General features: G+C 40.7%; 1 protein-coding gene across 1 annotated transcript in view; it reads left to right on the forward strand.

The window, feature by feature from the left end:
- LOC122706479 overlaps positions 1 to 18,818 on the forward strand; it is a 143,812-nt gene that overhangs the window by 963 nt on the left and 124,031 nt on the right. The window contains 1 exon segment of the mRNA XM_043921647.1: positions 156 to 1,117. Within this exon segment, the coding sequence (XP_043777582.1) occupies positions 156 to 1,117 (962 nt within the window).

An 18,818-nucleotide genomic window follows, 5' to 3' on the forward strand; every position in this document is an offset into this window, starting at 1 on the left:
GAAGCCCTACAGCGCAGAATTCCGCGGCCCCAGGGGCGGGAGCAAGAGCAGGGGCGGCCCTGGGGACCCTCTGACCCTGCAGGTCTGAGACCCCCGGCCTCAGCCCCGCCTCTGGTTCCGTGTCACTGCTGTGGACAGAGCTCTTGTGAGCTTAGAGTCTGTCCCTGGTTCTCACATCCTTTCTGGAAGGAGCCTCCTCCTTCCCAGAGAGAGGCGTGTCTCCAGATGGTGCGGCCGCGGATCTGAGCTCCGAGCCACCGCCGGGCGGCGGGAGGCTCCTCTCCGCTCCCCGCCGAGCCCGCCCGCCGCCGAGAGAAGCGCAGAAATGCAGCGCGAGGCGCGCGGCTCCAGATCCCTGGGAGGACGCGGGAGGGCGCCCGGGGGCGGGTCCCGGGCCGGGCTGCCGGAGGTGTCCGGCTTCGTCCCGCCGAAGCCGCGCAGGGAGTGAGGAGGCCGCGGAGGGCGACGGAGAGCAACCAAGTCCTGGTGGGAGACGGCGGCTTCCTCACGGGACCCTGGCTCCTTCTGTCCACGAGTGCCCGGTGGCGCCGAGGAGGCCTGCGTCCCCGGGGATGCTGTCGCGGGAGGGAGGCTGTTCGCACGTCAGAAAACCGGGATCTGCGGGCCCTGTGCTGGAAACGGGGCGCGCCAGGCCACTAAGCCCGAGAGGAGATTCGCGGACTTTTGTGGCCGCGACCTCACCTCCGGCTCCGCGGGCAAGGACGCCGAGGGCCCGGGTGCGGAGCGAGGCCGCGGGGGACTTCTGTGTCCAGGGCGACCTGAGAGGCGGATCCCTGGGGCTGCCGGACCCCCCAGGCCAGGCGCAGCCGGCCGTGGACAGCGAACCCGGGAGCTCCTGTGTGCGCTCAGTTCCTCCTCCTCCTCGGAACCCCGAGGACGACTGCAACCCGCCAGGCTCCTCTGTCCATGGAATCTTCCACGCAAGAATTCCGGACGGGACTGCCGTTTCCTCCTCCAGCGGATCGTCCCTGGTCAAGCATCTACCCCGCGTCCTACCGGCGTGTCTTCTGTGTCTGGCGTTGGCAGGCAGAGTCTGCGCTACTGAGCCTCCTGGGAAGCCCTGGTGCGCTCCTAGCACTGGCCTTTTTCCTCTGAGGTAAATCCAGCTGGGATTTCCGGTTTGTTTGTTTGCTTTCAACTCTGAATATCATGCTGTTTGTTTAAACTTATTTCTTCAGATAAACACGTACCAACAAGTGTTGACTGCCATGCAAAATATAAAGGAGTAGAAAACATGTCAAATGCCAACACGGACATGGAGTAACAGAAACTCATTTATTGCTCTTGGCGATGCACAATGGCGCAGACACTTAGGAGTAAACTTCGGCAGTTCTTCCAAATCTAAACTTGTGTTTGTCCAGCAATCTCAGTCTGTTATCTGCACAAAGGTGTAGAAAATGTCTGCTTATCCAAAGCCTGTACACAGACGTCTGTAGCAACTTTTTTCATAATTGTGAAAACATGGGAGCAACCAAGACGTCCCTCACTAGGTGAAGGGATGAGTAAACCATGGCGCATCCAGACCCCGGCATGTTACTCGCTGCTCAAAAGAAAGCAGCTGTCAAACCACAGGATGACAGGAAGGAAGTCTAATTGTTTATGAGTAAGTAAGCGAAGCCAGTCTGCAAAGGCCACAAAGGTTCCAGTTTGCTATAGGACTTTGCTTGTGGGGGACGCTATGCATGTGTGAGGGAGGGGTATATCAGAATCCCCTTACTTTGCTCAGTTTTGCTGTAAACTTAAACTGTTCTAAAAAATTAGCTTTATTTAAAAAATGAAAAAGAAGTAAGAAGTGTTTCTGTGACTTCAAAACTCTGGCGCATTTACAACTAAGTGTTCAATATTAATTTTTTTCAAAGGGACAATGGGATTGTATAAAACAATAAAGAAAAATAAACGTGTTTTTCCACATGTTTTTCAAAATACATAGCTGCGCATTTGTTTGTAATAATATCACCCAGATAGAAGTCATTGTTAACAACCACAATGTTTTCCAGTCTCCCACTGGTGCATCTTAATTTAATATTTTCTTAGGTGTTCATGTCCCAAATAAGCAAGGTAAGATACTCTCACTAGCAATCCAATTTTAGTTTTAAAATACTAAAACTCTAGTAAAAGAAAATTAACAGAAAGTCCATTTTCTTTTCATTATAAAGTTTTTACTACTGCTCACAAAAGTTACACAAGGGGAGACTTCTACTTCTTAAGATGGAGAAATAGAGACTAGGTGTTTCTTCTTGTATTATACCAAAAAGTGCAAGAAATCATGGCTTCTAGATGTATAGCACATAACAAGGAAAATAAACACACAAAAATGGAGAGCACCAGAAATTATAATTATGTGGGTAAATATATAAGGCTTTATTTTGCTATTTGAAACTCTTTAAGATAATGGATTATATTTTAAAAATAAAAACATTATAATAAAATAGCAATATGACTATTAAAAACTTCACAATATTATGAACCTTTTACTATGTATATAAATGTAAAATATATGACAAATATATTACAGAGTTTGGAAGGAGAAATACATACATGTATATTTATTTACACATAAAATATGGTTATTTTTGTTATGGTTATATTTATAGTATTTGTGAAGTGGTGAGATATCACATATATATATATAGACTATGATAAATTAAAGATAAATATTCTAAACTTTTTATGAACAACTAAAATAACTTTAAATTGGGGGTTACAACTAATGAGCCAACAAAGTTGACAAAATGGAATCATAAACAATATTTTATAAAGACAGGGAGAGAGAAGAAAGAGGGACAACATGTGGGAAAACAGTAAACAAATAGCAGCAATGATAGACTGACTGATAACCATATCAATAATCATATTTAATATAAGTGATGGAAACATTCTAGTTAAAGGCGAATGTTTTCTGATAGATAAAAAAGTAAGGTACAACTACATGTTGTCTACAAACTCAAAATATAGATTCACACATTGGCTAAATTAAAACAACTAAATAGTCATACATGTTAACACTATTCTAAGAACAGGAGTGTCTATATTCATATTAGAAACAATAAATTTCAGAATAAAAATATTATTCCCAGTTCATTTCAAAGTGATAAAAGGATAAAATCATGAAGAGGACTTAAGAATCCTAAGTGTTCATGCACCTAATAAGAGAGAGTCACATTACATAGGGCTAAAACTGATAGAACTGCCAAGAGAAATGGAAATTGTAGTCTGAGATTTCAATAGATACTTTAACATCTCTTTGAACACTGAAATCCATAGATTAATAGACCAATAGATCAAATTTATCCACACATTAAATAGAAGATCATGAAGGACACAACAACACTATAAACCAACTTGGCCTAATGGACATTTATAGAACGTGACTCCCAGCGGCAATAAATTATTGTGTTACTGCAAAGAAGATAATTGGAGGAATAATACTACCTAATGTCAAAACTTATTTAAAGCAACAGTAATCACAACTGAGTGGTGTTGGTGTTCAAAGAAATAACTAAATCGATGGCACAAAAAGAAAGAACTCAGAAATACACCTCTGTATATGTGAAAATGGATTTTTTAAAATAAAAGTGAAAGGAATTTAGTGGAGAAACGGTAATCTTTTCAAAAACTTATACTGAAACACTAACTGCAAAAAACCCAGAAAGTTCCAATAAATAGCACAAATCATCCACAAAAAAATCAAGTCAAGTGGGTTCTAAGCATAAAGATAAAACCTAGCCATTTCTGTCCTTTATTGTGCCCATCTTTGCATGAACTGTTCCCTTGTTATCCCCAATTTTCTTGAAGAGATCTCTCGTCTTTCCCATTCTATTGGTTTCCTCTATCTCTTTGCATTGTTCACTTAAGAAGGCTTTCTTAGCTCTCCTTGCCATTCTCTGGAACTCTGCACTCAGTTGGGAATATCTTTCCCTTTCTGCTTTGCCTTTCCCTTCTCTTCTTTTCTCAGCTGTTTGTAAAGCCTCTTCAGAAATACTTTACCTTCTTGCATTGACTACATGGATCACAGCCTTGTGTAACTCAAGGAAGCTATGAGTCATACCTTTCAGGGTCACCAAAGATGGACGAGTCATGGTGGAGAGTTCTGACAAAACGTGGTCCACTGGAGAAGGGCCTCAAGAACCCCATGAACAGTATGAAGAAAGAGTGGAGATATCAGTTTATATATAAACTGATTCACTTTGCTATACAACTGAAACTAAACACAATATTGTAAATCAAACATATCAAACATACTTCAGAAAAAATTAAAAAATAAAGTATCTTTCCTTGAGTGGACCATGATGGCCCATCTTTGATTAAATAGGAAAATGTTTTGAAGAATAGAATGCAAACAGTCAAAATAGAGAAAATCTTAAGAGATGGTGGCCAAACTTCATAGACAGTATCACATTTCTTTCACAGATTGTGATTTCTTTTAGTCTATCCTGTATTATACATTTATGCCATAATCCTTAACTTGACAAGCTAGCATCATTATTTCAAATGTGCATACAGATTGCATAATAGAATGATGGGGTATGAGACGATATGCTGGGAATGACTAAAAGAACAGAGTCTTGGGGAATAACCACCATCCGCTATTGTGTGTTCAGTTACAGCCAGAGCAAAAGCAATACTGTGTAATCAGACCAAACAAAAGACAAACAGACCTCTATAATCTCTGAATGTTAGCAAGTTTGTTGTCTGGGGTTAGATGTAGCTTCTACTGCAGTTTTGCTTGTAGGGCTTGGGTCTGACATTTTCCAGCCAGAACTGTCTATGAGTCTAAGCCTGCTTTTCTTATCCAGGTAGATTCTAGGAAGAAGCTCTTATGTCAAAGACAATTTGACATTTAAAATTGACTTTTATTGGACTCTTATTCTGTTTCAACTGTGTAAAGTTCCTAAAATCAAGTAACCAACTACACTCACAGGCTGTCTGACAATGTGAGAAGTTATCGGTGAAGACATGACCATCAAGATGCATTTCTGAATTCTCAGTGCTCTAACTAGTAGCTCCAGGAGGAGCCCAGACCTTCACCTCTACACAATATCAGCGGGAGCAGGAAGTAGTGGGTTTCTGGGACGGAGCTTCAGCCTTGGGTAAGGACTCAGAGATAAGAAAGACGGAACACTGAATCCAGACTCATTTCTTACGTGTGAGAAAGAAGATTTCCCACAGTTTCTGACTTCCCCCCACGCCGCCCCCATTCAATGTGTTTTTCATTCCATAGCAAAACTTGTGAGCAGGCAGGGTTGGTGTATTTCTAGATGTTGAAGGAGAGATGTTGGTTTCTTGAATGCCGCCAAGAATTCCTTCTACTCAGATGAGTCCTTCAGTGTCCCTGCCAGGCCTTTCTTTTATACTGGACACAAATGATAAGGGCTTAGTCAGGAATCTGACGGGTTGCCTGGAAACTCCATGCATGAGGTCGTCCTCATTAGCTACAGCAAAAAATAACAGTTTACTATTGTTTAAGAAAAGCTCTCCTTTAGAGAGGAAAAAGAAGGGGAAAGGCTATGGTAAGGAAAGATTCTTCGGTTTTTCATTGGCTTAATTGTCAGGAAAGTAGTCTTTCTTCTTGTTGGGGTCCACTCTGTTACCAGGACTTGACACACCCTCTCCCGGTCTCTTGACTCTATGTCATTTAGGTTTTGTTTCTAACTTGGCTCAGAAGGTAAAGCGTCTGTCTACAACGCAGGAGACCGGGGTTCCATCCCTGGGTCAGGAAGATCCCCTGGAGAAGGAAATGTCAACCCACTCCAGTATTCTTGCCTGGAAAATCCCATGGACGTAGGAGCCTGGTAGGCTGCAGTCCATGGGGTCGCGAAGAGTTGGACACGACTGAGGACTTCACTTTCACTTTCTTTACACTTCACATGTGCGAACCTGGGAGCAGTTGGGAACTGGACTATAAATAAAACTGAGCGCTGAATTGATGCTTTTGAACTATGGTGTTGGAGGAGACTCTTGAGAGTCCTTGGACTGCAAGGAAGTCCAACCAGTCCATCCTCAAGGAAAATCAGTCCTGAAAATATTCATTGGAAGGACTGATCCTGAAGCTGAAACTCCAATACTTTGGCCACCTGATGCGAATAACTGACTTATTTGAATAGACCCTGATTCTCGGAAAGATTGAAGGTGGGAGGAGATGGGAATGGCTGAGAATGAGATGGTTGGATGGCATCACCGACTCAATGGACATGAGTTTGGGTAAACTCCAGAAGTTGTTGATTGACAGGAAGGGCTGGCATGCTGCAGTCCAAGGGGTCGCAAAGCGTTGGACATGACTGAGCGACTGAACTGAACTGAACACTTCACACCAAAATAGAAACTCTTTTTTAAAAGAAATGTTCTAAAACGTCCTAAACTCTTCCAAGGCAATATTCACTGAACCCCAATATATCCCATTAACTGCAAGGCTCTAACTCTACAGAGTTTGTGCTAAAATGGGAAGATGAAAGTGAACGTCGCTCAGTCGTGTCTGACTCTTTGCAACCAAATGATCAATATAACACAGTCCATGGGATTCTCCAGACAAGAATACTGGAGTGGAGATCCCTTCTCCAGGGGATCTTCCCAACCCAGGGATCAAACCCAGGTCTCCAGGTTTCCCAGGTTGCAGGCAGATTCTTTACCAGCTGAGCCACCAGAGAAGTCAAACTGCAAAGATACTAAGTGAAATAAAATCTGGGACTCAAGAGAAAAATCTCTCAAATTTTTTCATTAAGGTGCTGTCACTTCCTGGACACCCTGCTCAGGCTGATGTTGGGAATGGGACATGCAGGAAGCTGAATGACACAATGGGTTTTTGGAAGATGGAGAAGTTCCAGCATAGTTTCAGATTCCATGAGCTTTGTTCATATACAAATTCCACATATATATATATATATACACACACACACATACATATATATATTCCAATATATATTGCACCTATTTTTTATTGTATACCAAAGATTTGTGTTTTTGCAAGCAAATTCAAAAAGAAGAAGGGAATTTTGGAAATGATAATCCTGGTATTTCTGAGAGAAGGATTGTCAGTGAACTATATTCTTTATAGTGACAGAAAACAAGGGAGAGGATTCACATTTATAAAGAATAGCTTCATGTGATGATGGTGGCTCAATCACAGAAAACTAGCCAATCTGATCACATGGACTGCAGCCTTGTCTAACTCAGTGAAACTAGGCCATGCCATGTGGGGCCACCCAAGATGACTGGGTCATGGTGGAGATTTCTGACAGAATGCGATCCACTGGAGAAGGGAACAGCAAACCACTTCAGTATTCTTGAAGAAGCTGAAGTTGAACGGTTCTATGAAGACCTACAAGAACTTTTAGAACTAACACCCCAAAAAGATGTCCTTTTCATTATAGGGGACTGGAATGCAAAAGTAGGAAGTCAGGGAACACCTGGAGTAACAGGCAAATTTGGCCTTGGAGTACAGAATGAAGCATGGCAAAAGGCTAATGGAGTTTTGCCTAGAGAACGCAATGGTCATAGCAAACACCCTCTTCCAACAACATAAGAGAAGACTCTACACATGGACATCACCAGATGGCCAAAACCAAAATCAGATTGATTATATTCTTTGCAGCCAAAGATGGAGAAGCCCTATACAATCAGCGAAAACAAGACCGAGAGCTGACTGTGACTCAGATCATGAACTCCTCATTGCCAAATTCAGACTGAAATTGAAGAAAGTTGGGAAAACCACTAAATCATTCAGGTATGACCTAAATAAAATCCCTTATGATTATACAGTGGAAATGACAAATAGATTTAAGGGACTAGATCTGATGGACAGAGTGCCTGACGAACTATGGACATGGTACAGGAGATAGGGATCAAGACCATCCCCAGGAAAAAGAAATGCAAAAAAGCAAAATGGCTGCCTGAGGAGGCCTTACAAATGCTGAGTAAAGAAGAGAAGCAAAAAGTAAAGGAGAAAAGGAAAGATATACCCATTTGAATGCAGAGTTCCAAAGAATAGCAAGGAGAGAGAAGAAAGCCTTTCTCAGTGATCAATGCAAAGAAATAGAGGAAAACAACAGAATGGGAAAGACTAGAGATCTCTTTAAGAAAATTAGAGCTACCAAGGAAACATTTCATGCAAAGATGGGCTCAATAAAGGACAGAAATGGTATTGACCTGACAGAAGCAGAAGATATTAGGAAGAGATGGCAAGAATACACAGAAGAACTGTATAAAAAAGATCTTCACGACCCAGTTAATTATGATGGTATGATCACTGACCTAGAGCCAGACATCCTGGAATGTGAAGTCAAGTGGGCCTTAGAAAGCATGACTACAAAGAAGCTAGTGGAGGGGATGGAATTCCAGCTGAGCTATTTCAAATCCTAAAAGCTGATGCTGTGAAAGTGCAGCAAATTTGGAAAACTCAGCAGTGGCCACAGGGCTGGAAAAAATCAGTTTTCATTCCAATCCCAAAGAAAGGAAATGCCAAAGAATGCTCTAACTACCACACAATTGTACTCATCTCACACACTAGTAAAGTAATGCTCAAAAGTCTACAAGCCAGCCTTCAGCAATATGTGAACCGTGAACTTCCAGATGTTCAAGCTCTTTTTAGAAAAGGCAGAGGAACAAGAAATCAAATTGCCAACACTCGCTGGATCATTGAAAAAGCAAGCGAGTTGAAGAAATACATCTATTTCTGCTTTATTGACTGTGCCAAAGCCTTTGACTATGTGAATCACAATAAACTGTGGAAAATTCTGAAAGAGATGGGAATACCAAACCACCTGACCTGCCTCTTGAGACATCCCTTCACAGCAGCACCTTGTCTAATATTCGCTTGAATAGCTGTAGGAGATGTGTGTGCCAGGAAGTAGTCAGTGTGTTCTGAAATTCTCGCAATTTACCCTAGACAGTCTGACACACCACAAATCCAGGCAAGGTCACATGCTATTTAGCAGAAAAAGTATTAAAACGTAAGTATTCTCTCATTTTTGGTATACTACAAATGATTGCCTACCCAGAAAAAGACCTGAATATGAACTCTGTTTCTCAATAAATGTGGCATTTAGTAAACATTTTTATTTGCAATAAATAATAATATGGGAATGCTAACGATGATAATAACTGAAATCTTGCTATCTTAAATCACCTTATGTAAACTTAACTGACATCAGGGACTTTTAATCTTTAATTTTATATTCTTCAGTGTTGAAGCTTTTTTTTTTGCCTGCTGCTGATCCTTGTTCTCAATTAGATGTTTTTGTCTCAAAATGTTAATAAACCAGTTAGCTTACACACACACACACACACACACACACATACCAGTTTAGTTCAGTCACTCAGTCTTGTCCGGCTCTTTGCAACCCCATGAATCACAGCATGCCAGGCCTCCCTGTCCATCACAAACTCCCGGAGTTTACTCAGACTCATGCCCATCGAGTCAGTGATGCCATCCAGCCATCACCTCCTCTGTCGTCCCCTTCTCCTCCTGCCCACAATCCCTCCCAGCATCAGGGTCTTTTCCAATGAGTTAACTCTTTACATGAGGTGGTCAAAGTATTGGAGTTTCAGCTTCAGCCTCAGTTCTTCCAATGAACATCCAGGACTTATCTCCTTCAGGATAGACTGGTTGGATCTCCTTGCAGTCCAAGGGACTCTCAAGAGTCTTCTCCAACACCACAGTTCAAAAGCATCAATTTTTCGGCGCTCAGGTTTCTTCACAGTCCAACTCTCACATCCATACATGACCACCGGAAAAACCATAGCCTTGACCAGATGGACCTTTGTTGGCAAAGTAATGTCTCTGCTTTTTAATATGTTATCTAGGTTGGTTATAACTTTCCTTCCAAGGAGTAAGCATCTTTTAATTTCATGGCTGCAGTCACCACCTGCAGTGATTTTGGAGCCCCAAAAAATAAAGTCTGACACTGTTTCCACTGTCTCCCCATCTATTTCCCATGAGGTGATGGAACCAGATGCCATGATCTTAGTTTTCTGCATGTTGAGCTTAAAGCCAACTTTTTCACTCTCCTCTTTCACTTTCATCAAGAGGCTTTTTAGTTCCTCTTCACTTTCTGCGATAAGGTTGGTGTCATCTGCATATCTGAGGTTATTGATATTTCTCCCGACAATCTTGATTCCAGCTTGTGCTTCTTCCAGCCGAGCGTTTCTCATGATGTACTCTGCATATATGTTAAATAAGCAGGGTGACAATACACAGCCTTGACACACTCCTTTACCTATTTGGAACCAGTCTGTTTTTCCGTGTCCAGTTCTAACTGTTGCTTCCTGACCTGCATACAGGTTTCTCAAGAGGCAGGTCAGGTGGTTTGGTGCTCCCATCTCCTTCAGAATTTTCCACAGTTTATTGTGATCCACACAGTCAAAGGCTTTGCATAGTGAATAAAGCAGAAGTAGATGTTTTTTCTGGAGCTTTGTTACTATTTCAATGATCCAATGGATGTTGCAAATTTGATCTCTGTTTCCTCTGCATTTTCTAAATCCAGCTTGAATATCTGGAAGTTCACAATTCACATACTGTTGAAGCCTGGCTTGGAGATTTTGAGCATTACTTTGCTAGCGTGTGAGATGAGTGGAATTGTGCAGTAGTTTGAGCATTCTTTGCCATTGCCTTTTTTTGGGATTGGAATGAAAATCGACTTTTTCCAGTCCTGTGGCCACTGCTGAGTTTTCCAAATTTGCTGGCATATTGAGTGCAGCACGTTCACAGCATCATCTTTTAGAATTTGAAATAGCTCAACTGGAATTCCATCACCTCCACTTGCACTGTTTGTAGTGATGTTTCCGGAGGCCCACTTGACTTCACTTTCCAGGATGTCTGGCTCTAGGTGAGTGATCACACCATCATGGTTATCTGGGTCATCAAGATCTTTTTTGTATAGTTCTTCTGTGTATTCTTGCCATCTCTTCTTAATATCTTCTGCTTCTCTTAGGTCCGTATCATTTCTGTCCTTTATTTGCCCCATTTCTGCATGAAAAATTCTCTTGGTATCTCCAATTCTCTTGAGGAGATCTCTAGTCTTTTCCATTCTATTGTTTTCCTCTATTTCTTTACATCGATCACTGAGGAAGGCTTTTTTATCTCTCCTGGCTATTCTTCAGAAGTGTGCATTCAAATGAGAATATCTTTCCTTTTCTCCGTTTCTTTATTTTTTTTTAAATTTTTTTATTGTAGTGGTTTATGCCATACAGTGACATGAATCAGCCATGGGTTTACATGTCTTCCCCATTCCCATCCCCCCTCCCACCTCCCTCTCTATCCCATCCCTCTGGGTCTTCCCAGTACACCAGCCCTGAGCACTTGTCTCGTGCATCCAACCTGGGCTGGTGATCTGTTTAACCCTTGATAGTATACTTGTTTCAATGCTGTTCTCTCTGAACATCCCACCCTCGCCGTCTCCCACAGAGTCCAAAAGTCTGTTCTGTATCTGTGTCTCTGTTTCTGTTTGGCATATAGGGTTATCATTACCATCTTTTTAAATTCCATATATATGCGTTAGTATTGGTCTTTGTCTTTCTGTCTTACTTCACTCTTTATAATGGGCTCCAGTTTCATCCATCTCATTAGAACTGATTCATATGAATTCTTTTTAATGGCTGAGTAATATTCCATAGTGTATATGTACCACAGCTTCCTTATCCATTAGTCTGCTGATGGGCATCTAGGTTGCTTCCATGTCCTGGATATTATAAGCAGTGCTGAGATGAACATTGGGGCACACGTGGCTCTTTCAGATCTGGTTTCCTCGGTGTGTATGCCCAGGAGTGGATTGCTGGGGGATATGGCAGTTCTATTTCCAGTTTTTTAAGGAATCGCCACAATGTTCTCCATAGTGGCTGTACTAGTTTGCATTCCCACCAACAGTGTAAGAGGGTTCCCTTTTCTCCACACCCTCTCCAGCATTTATTGCTTGTAGACTTTTGGATAGCAGCCATTCCAACTGGTGTGCAATGGCACCTCGTTGAGGTGTTGATTTGCATTCTTCTGAGAATGAGTGATGTTGAGCATCTTTTCATGTGTTTGTTAGTCATCTGTATGTCTATTTGGAGAAATGTCTGTTAGTTCTTTGGCCCATTTTTTGATTGGGTCATTTATTTTTCTGGAATTGAGCTGCAGGAGTTGCTTGTATATTTTTGAGATTAATCCTTTGTCTGTTGCTTTGGTTGCTATTATTTTCTCCCATTCTGAAGGCTGTCTTTTCACTTTGCTTATAGTTTCCTTTGTTGTGCAAAAGCTTTTAAGTTTCATTAGGTCCCATTTGTTTATTTTGGTTTTTATTTCCAATAATCTGGGAGGTAGGTCATAGAGGATTTTGCTGTGATTTATGTCGGAGAGTGTTTTGCCTATGTTCTCCTCTAGGAGTTTTATAGTTTCTGGTCTTACATTTAGATCTTTAATCCATTTTGAGTTTATTTTTGTGTATGGTGTTAGAAAGTGTTCTAGTTTCATTCTTTTACAAGTGGTTGACCAGTTTTCCAAGCACCACTTGTTAAAGAGCTTGTCTTTTTTCCATTGTATATTCTTGCCTCTTTTGTCAAAGATAAGGTGTCCGTATGTATGTGGATTTATCTCTGGGCTTTCTATTTTGTTGCATTGATCTATATTTCTTTCTTTGTGCCAGTACCATACTGTCTTGATGACTGTGGCTTTGTAGTAGAGTCTAAAGTCAGGCAGGTTGATTCCTCCCATTCCATTCTTCTTTCTCAAGATTGCTTTGGCTATTCGAGGCTTTTTTGTATTTCCATACAAATTGTAAAATTATTTGTTTTAGTTCTGTGAAGAATACCATTGGTAGCTTGGTAGGGATTGGATTGAATCTATAGATTGCTTTGAGTATTATACTCATTTTCACAATATTGATTCTTCCAATCCATGAACACGGTATATTTCTCCATCTGTTTGTGTCCTCTTTGATTTCTTTCATCAGTGTTTTATAGTTTTCTATGTATAGGCCTTTTGTTTCTTTGGGTAGATATACACCTAAGTATTTTATTCTTTTTGTTGCAATGGTGAATGGTATTGTTTCCTTAATTTCTCTTTCTGTTTTCTCATTGTTAGTGTATAGGAATGCAACGGATTTCTGTGTATTAATTTTATATCCTGCAACTTTACTATATTCATTTATTAGCTCTAGTAGTTTTCTGATAGGTTCTTTAGGGTTTTCTATGTAGAGGATCATGTCATCTGCAAACAATGAGAGTTTCACTTCTTCTTTTCCTATCTGGATTACTTTTATTTCTTTTTCTGCTCTGATTGCTGTTGCCAAAACTTCGAAAACTATGTTGAATAGTAGTAGTGAGAGTGGGCACCCTTGTCTTGGTCCTGATTTGAGGGGAAATGCTTTCAATTTTTCACCATTGTGGAAAATGTTTGCTGTGGGTTTGCCATATATAGCTTTTATTATGTTGAGATATGTTCCTTCTATTCCTGCTTTCTGGGGAGTTTTAATCATAAATAGATGTTGAATTTTGTCAAAGGCTTTTTCTGCATCTATTGAGATAATCATATGGTTTTTATCTTTCAATTTGTTAATGTGGTGTATTACATTGATTGATATGTGGATATTAAAGAACCATTGCATTCCTGGGATAAAGCCCACTTGGTCATGATGTATGATCTTTTTAATATGTTGTTGGATTCTGTTTGCTAGAATTTAGTTAACGATTTCTGCATCTATGTTCATCAGTGATATTGGCCTGTAGTTTTCTTTTTTTGTGGCATCTTTGTCAGGTTTTGGAATTAGGGTGATGGTGGCCTCATAGAATGAGTTTGGAAGTTTACCTTCTTCTGCAATTTTCTGGAAGAGTTTGAGTAGGATAGGTGTTAGCTCTTCTCTAAATTTTTGGTAGAATTCAGCTATGAATCCATCTGGTCCTGGGCTTTTGTTTGCTGGAAGATTCTGATTACAGTTTTGATTCCTGTGCTTGTGATGGGTCTGTTAAGATCTTCTATTTCTTCCTGGTTCAGTTTTGGAAAGTTATACTTTTCTAGGAATTTGTCTGTTTCTTCCAAGTTGTCCATTTTATTGGCATAGAGCTGCTGGTAGTAGTCTCTTATGGTCCTTTGTATTTCAGTGTTGTCTGTTGTGATCTCTCCGTTTTCATTTCTAATTTTGTTGATGTGGTTCTTCTCCCTTTGTTTCTTAAAGAGTCTTACTAACGGTTTGTCAATGTTGTTTATCTTTTAAAAAACCAGCTTTTAGCTTTGTTTATTTTGGCTATGGTCTCTTTTATTTCTTTTGCATTTATTTCTGCCCTAATTTTAAAGATTTATTTCCTTCTGCTAACCCTGGGGTTCTTCATTTCATCCTTCTCTAGTTGCTTTAGGTGTAGAGTTATGTTGTTTATTTGACTTTTTTCTTGTTTCTTGAGATAAACCTATAATGCTATGAACCTTCCCCTTAGCACTGCTTTTACAGTGTCCCATAGGTTTTAGGTTGTTGTGTTTTCATTTTCATTCATGTCTATGCATATTTTAATTTCTTCTATGATTTGTTGGTTATTCAGAAGCATGTTATTTAGCCTCCATATGTTTGAATTTTTAATAGTTTTTTTTTTTTTCCCTGCAATTGAGATCTTGTCTTACTGCATTGTGGTCAGAAAAGAGGACTGGACTGATTTCAATTTTTTTTTAATTTACCAAGGCTAGATTTATTGCCCGGGATGTGATCTATTCTGGAGAAGGTTCTGTCTGCACTTGAGAAGAAGGTGAAATTGATTGTTTTGGGGTAAAATGTCCTATAGGTATCAATTAGGTCTAGCTGGTCCATTTAAAGTTTGTGTTTCCTTGTTAATTTTCTTTTAGTTGATCTATCCATAGGTGTCAGTGGGGTATTAAAGTCTCCCACTATTATTGTGTTATTGTTAATTTCCCTTTTCATACTCATTAGCATTTGCCTTACATATTGTGGTGCTACTATGTTGGGTGCATATATATTTATAATTGTTATATCTTCTTCTTTGATATACCCTTTGATATATCCTTTGATAATTATGTAGTGTCCTTCTTTGTCTCTCTTCACAGCCTTTATTTTAAAGTCTATTTTATCTGATATGCGTATTGCGCCTCCTGCTTTCTTTTGGTCTCCATTTGTGTGAAATATTTTTTTCCAGCCCTTCACTTTCAGTCTGTATGTGTCCCTTGTTTTGAGGTGGGTTTCTTGTAAACAGCATATATAGAGGTCTTGTTTTTGTATCCATTCAGCCAGTATTTGTCTTTTGGTTGGGGCATTCAACCCATTTACATTTAAGGTAATTATTGATAGGTATGGTCCCATTGCCATTTTGTTGTTTTGGGTTCCCGTTTATACAACCTTTCTGTGTTTCCTGTCTAGAGAAGATCCTTTAGGATTTCTGGAAGAGCTGGTCTGGTGGTTCTGAATTCTCTCAGCTTTTGCTTGTCTGTAAAACTTTTAAATTCTCCTTCATATCTTAATGAGATCCTTGCTGGGTACAGTAATCTGGGTCGTAGGTTATACTCTTTCATTACTTTAAGTATGTCCTGCCATTCTCTTCTGGCCTGAAGAGTTTCTATTGATAGATCAGCTGTTATCCTATGGGAATCCCCCTGTGTGTTATTTGTTGCTTCTCCCTTGCTGCTTTTAATATTTGTTCTTTGTGTTTGATCTTTGTTAATTTGATTAATATGTGTCTTGGGGTGTTTTGCCTTGGGTTTATCCTGTTTGGGACTCTATGGGTTTCTTGGACCTGTGTAACTATTTCCTTCCCTGTTTTAGGGAAGTTTTCAGCAATTATCTCCTCAAGTATTCTGTCGTGGCCTTTCTTTTTGTCTTCTTCTTCTAGGACTCCTATGATTCGAGTGTTGGGACATTTCACATTGTCCCAGAGGTCCCTGAGGTTGTCCTCATTTCTTTTGATTCTTTTTTCTTTTTTCCTCTCTGCTTCATTTATTTCCACCATTTTATCTTCTACCTCACTTATCCTATCCTCCGTTATTCTACTGTTGGTTCCCTCCAGAGTGTTCTTGACCTCATTTATTGCATTATTCATTTTTAATTGACTGTTTTTTATTTCTTCTAGTTCCTTGTTAAACATTTCTTGCATCTTCTCAATCCTTGTCTCCAGGCTATTTATCTGTGACTCCATTTTGTTTTCAAGATTTTGGATCATTTTTATCATCATTATTCTAAATTCTTTTTCAGGTAGATTCTCTATCTCCTCCTCTTTTGTTTGGCTTGGTGGGCGTTTTTCATGTTCCTTTACCTGCTGGGTATTTTTCTGCTTTTTCATCTGGTTTAGATTGCTGTGTTTGGAGTGGCTTTTCTGTATTCTGGTGGTCTGTGGTTCCTTTTTATTGTGGAGGTTTCTCCCAGTGGGTGGGGTTGGACGATTGGCTTGTCAAGGTTTCTTGGTTAGGAAAGCTTGTGTCAGTGTTCTGGTGCATGGAACTGGATTTCTTATCTCTGGAGTGCTCAGGGTTCTGTTCCTGCATTGCTGGTGAATTTGCATGGTATGTCTTTCTCTGGAACTTATTGGCTCTTGGGTAGTGGTTGGTTTCATTGTAGGTATGGAGGCTTTTGGATGATCTCTTATTACTTAATGTTCCCTGTAGTCAGGGGTTCTCTGGTGTTCTCAGGTTTTGGGCTTAAGTCTCCTGCCTCTGGCTTTTGGTCTTATTCTTCCAGTAGCCTCAAGGCTTCTCCAACTATACATCACTGATAATAAAACTTCTTGGTTAATTGTGAAAAGATTCTCCACCGTGAAGGACATCCAGAGAGGTTCACAGAGTTACATGAAGAAGAGTAGAGGGAAGAAGGAGATAGAGATGAGTAGGAGGAGAAAAAGGGGAACTCAGGAGGAGACAGACAGATCTACGCAGTACTCTGTTCCCTAATTGTTCTCTGTAGGCCGGAACACCCACAGAGATTCACAGAATTGGATTGAGAAGAGAAGGGGGGGGGAGGAAATAGAGGTTATCTGGGGGAGAAAAAGGCGAGTCAAAAGGGGGAAAGAGTAATCATCACACTCCTGAGTAAAAATGGGTACTGGATATTGGATTCTTAAATGTTCAAAATTGATATCAAATACTGAAAAACAAAGATTAAAAATCTAGAGTAGAGGTTAGACTCTTAAAAATACAATATTAAAAACAAAAACACAAAAAAATTAAGAAATATATATGAAGTTCACTTTTAAAATATGGTCTTTTGTTTTTTGCAAGGTTATAGTGAAACGAAAATGATATTAAGGAGTAATAGAGAGTAATAGAGGACTTGAAAGGAAAAGTTAAAAGAAAAGAAAACAATTTTAATTAAAGATATAGTAAAAATATATGAGAATGTAAATAAAAATTAAGGAGTAATAGAGGAGCAATAGAGGACTTTAAAAGAAAATAAAAGAAAGAAAAAGAAAAAAAATGGAAAAAATTAATTAAAAAAGAGTAAAAAATATATGAAAATGAAAATTGAGGATTAATAGAGGAGTCAGAGGGAATTTTAAAAGAAAATAAAAGAAGAAATAATTTTAAAAAAAGAAAAAAATTTTAATTAAAAAAAAGTAAAAATATATCTAGGAATTTCTCTAGAGCTGTTGCGGGCAGTGTGGGTTCGGTTCAGTTTCAGATATCTCCTTGTTCCAGCTTACACTTCTCGATATCTATAGGCCCCTTCCGGTGTAATTGGTGTTAACTACTGGGATTTTAATCTGTTGCACCTGTCACTTCTGAAGCGGTTCCCTTCGTTTATTTGGCTTCTGTTTGCTGGTCTCTTCAGTGTCTAATTTCCACCCTGACACAAGTGGGCAGAGATGGTCTCTTGTTTAGGTTCACTTGTTCAGTCCTGCTGTGGGGAGGGAGGGGCGCTGCAGACAAATGTCACTGGCGTGTGTGGGGAGCACTCAGAGTGTTCTGGCCACACTGGGTTTGTCCCGGCTCACAGCGCGTGTGCTACACTGCTCAGGCTCCAGGCTGCTCTATAGGGAGCGAGCCCTGAGTTGCATGCGGTTCCAGTTTTCGGGTATTCCACAAAAGCACAGACTCAGTTGGGCCCGAGCAGCTCAGGCAGCCAGGAGCTTGAGGAGAGCACTCTCCCCGGGTGTGGTGCGCCTTATCCCCTCCGCGGTCCCAGTCTCAGTTTCTGCGTGCTCTGGTCCAGTGCACCTTGTGTCTATTCTGGGGAGCTGGTTTCTAGCCACGACCCTCCTGGCAAATGTCAACCATCCAGAATCTCAGGAAGTCTCTGGTTGGAAACTGGGAGCCTGTTTGCAGTTTGGTAGGGGGTGCCGTCTCTGGGGCGGAGTTTGCCCCTTTCCCCTCCCCCCTGCCTCCTGCCTCTGGCGGGGGATGGGCCGGTCTGCAGCCGGCTAGCTCCTCTCTGGAACTGCTCAGCCCTTCCTTTGTTCCTAAGCAATGCCACCCACTCCTCTCTGTTCAGCCCCCACTTGCTGGTGGCGGATGCAAGCGTCTGGTGTACTTTTCTGCTGGGAGTTGCTTTTAGGCATGTAATCTGTGGGTTATATTTATTTTTCCTCCCAGTTAGGTTGCCCTCCGAGATTCGAAAACTTCCCCCAGACCTGCCAGTGAGAGGGTTTCCTGGTGTTTGGAAACTTCCTTTATTATGACTCCCTTCCCAGGATGGGTCTCTGTCCCTAGCTCTTTTATCTCTCTTTTTATCTTTTATATTTTGTCCTACATACTTTTGAAGACAACAGCCTGCTTTCCTGGGCACCTGATGTCCTCTGCTAGCGATCAGAAGTTGTTTTGTGCAGTTTGCTCAGCGTTCAAATATTCTTTCAATGAATTTGTAGGGGAGAAAGTGGTCTCCCCGTCCTATTCCTCCGCCATTTTA

The sequence above is a fragment of the Cervus elaphus genome, chromosome 2 (assembly GCF_910594005.1).
Source record: "Cervus elaphus chromosome 2, mCerEla1.1, whole genome shotgun sequence".
Lineage (NCBI taxonomy): Eukaryota > Metazoa > Chordata > Mammalia > Artiodactyla > Cervidae > Cervus > Cervus elaphus.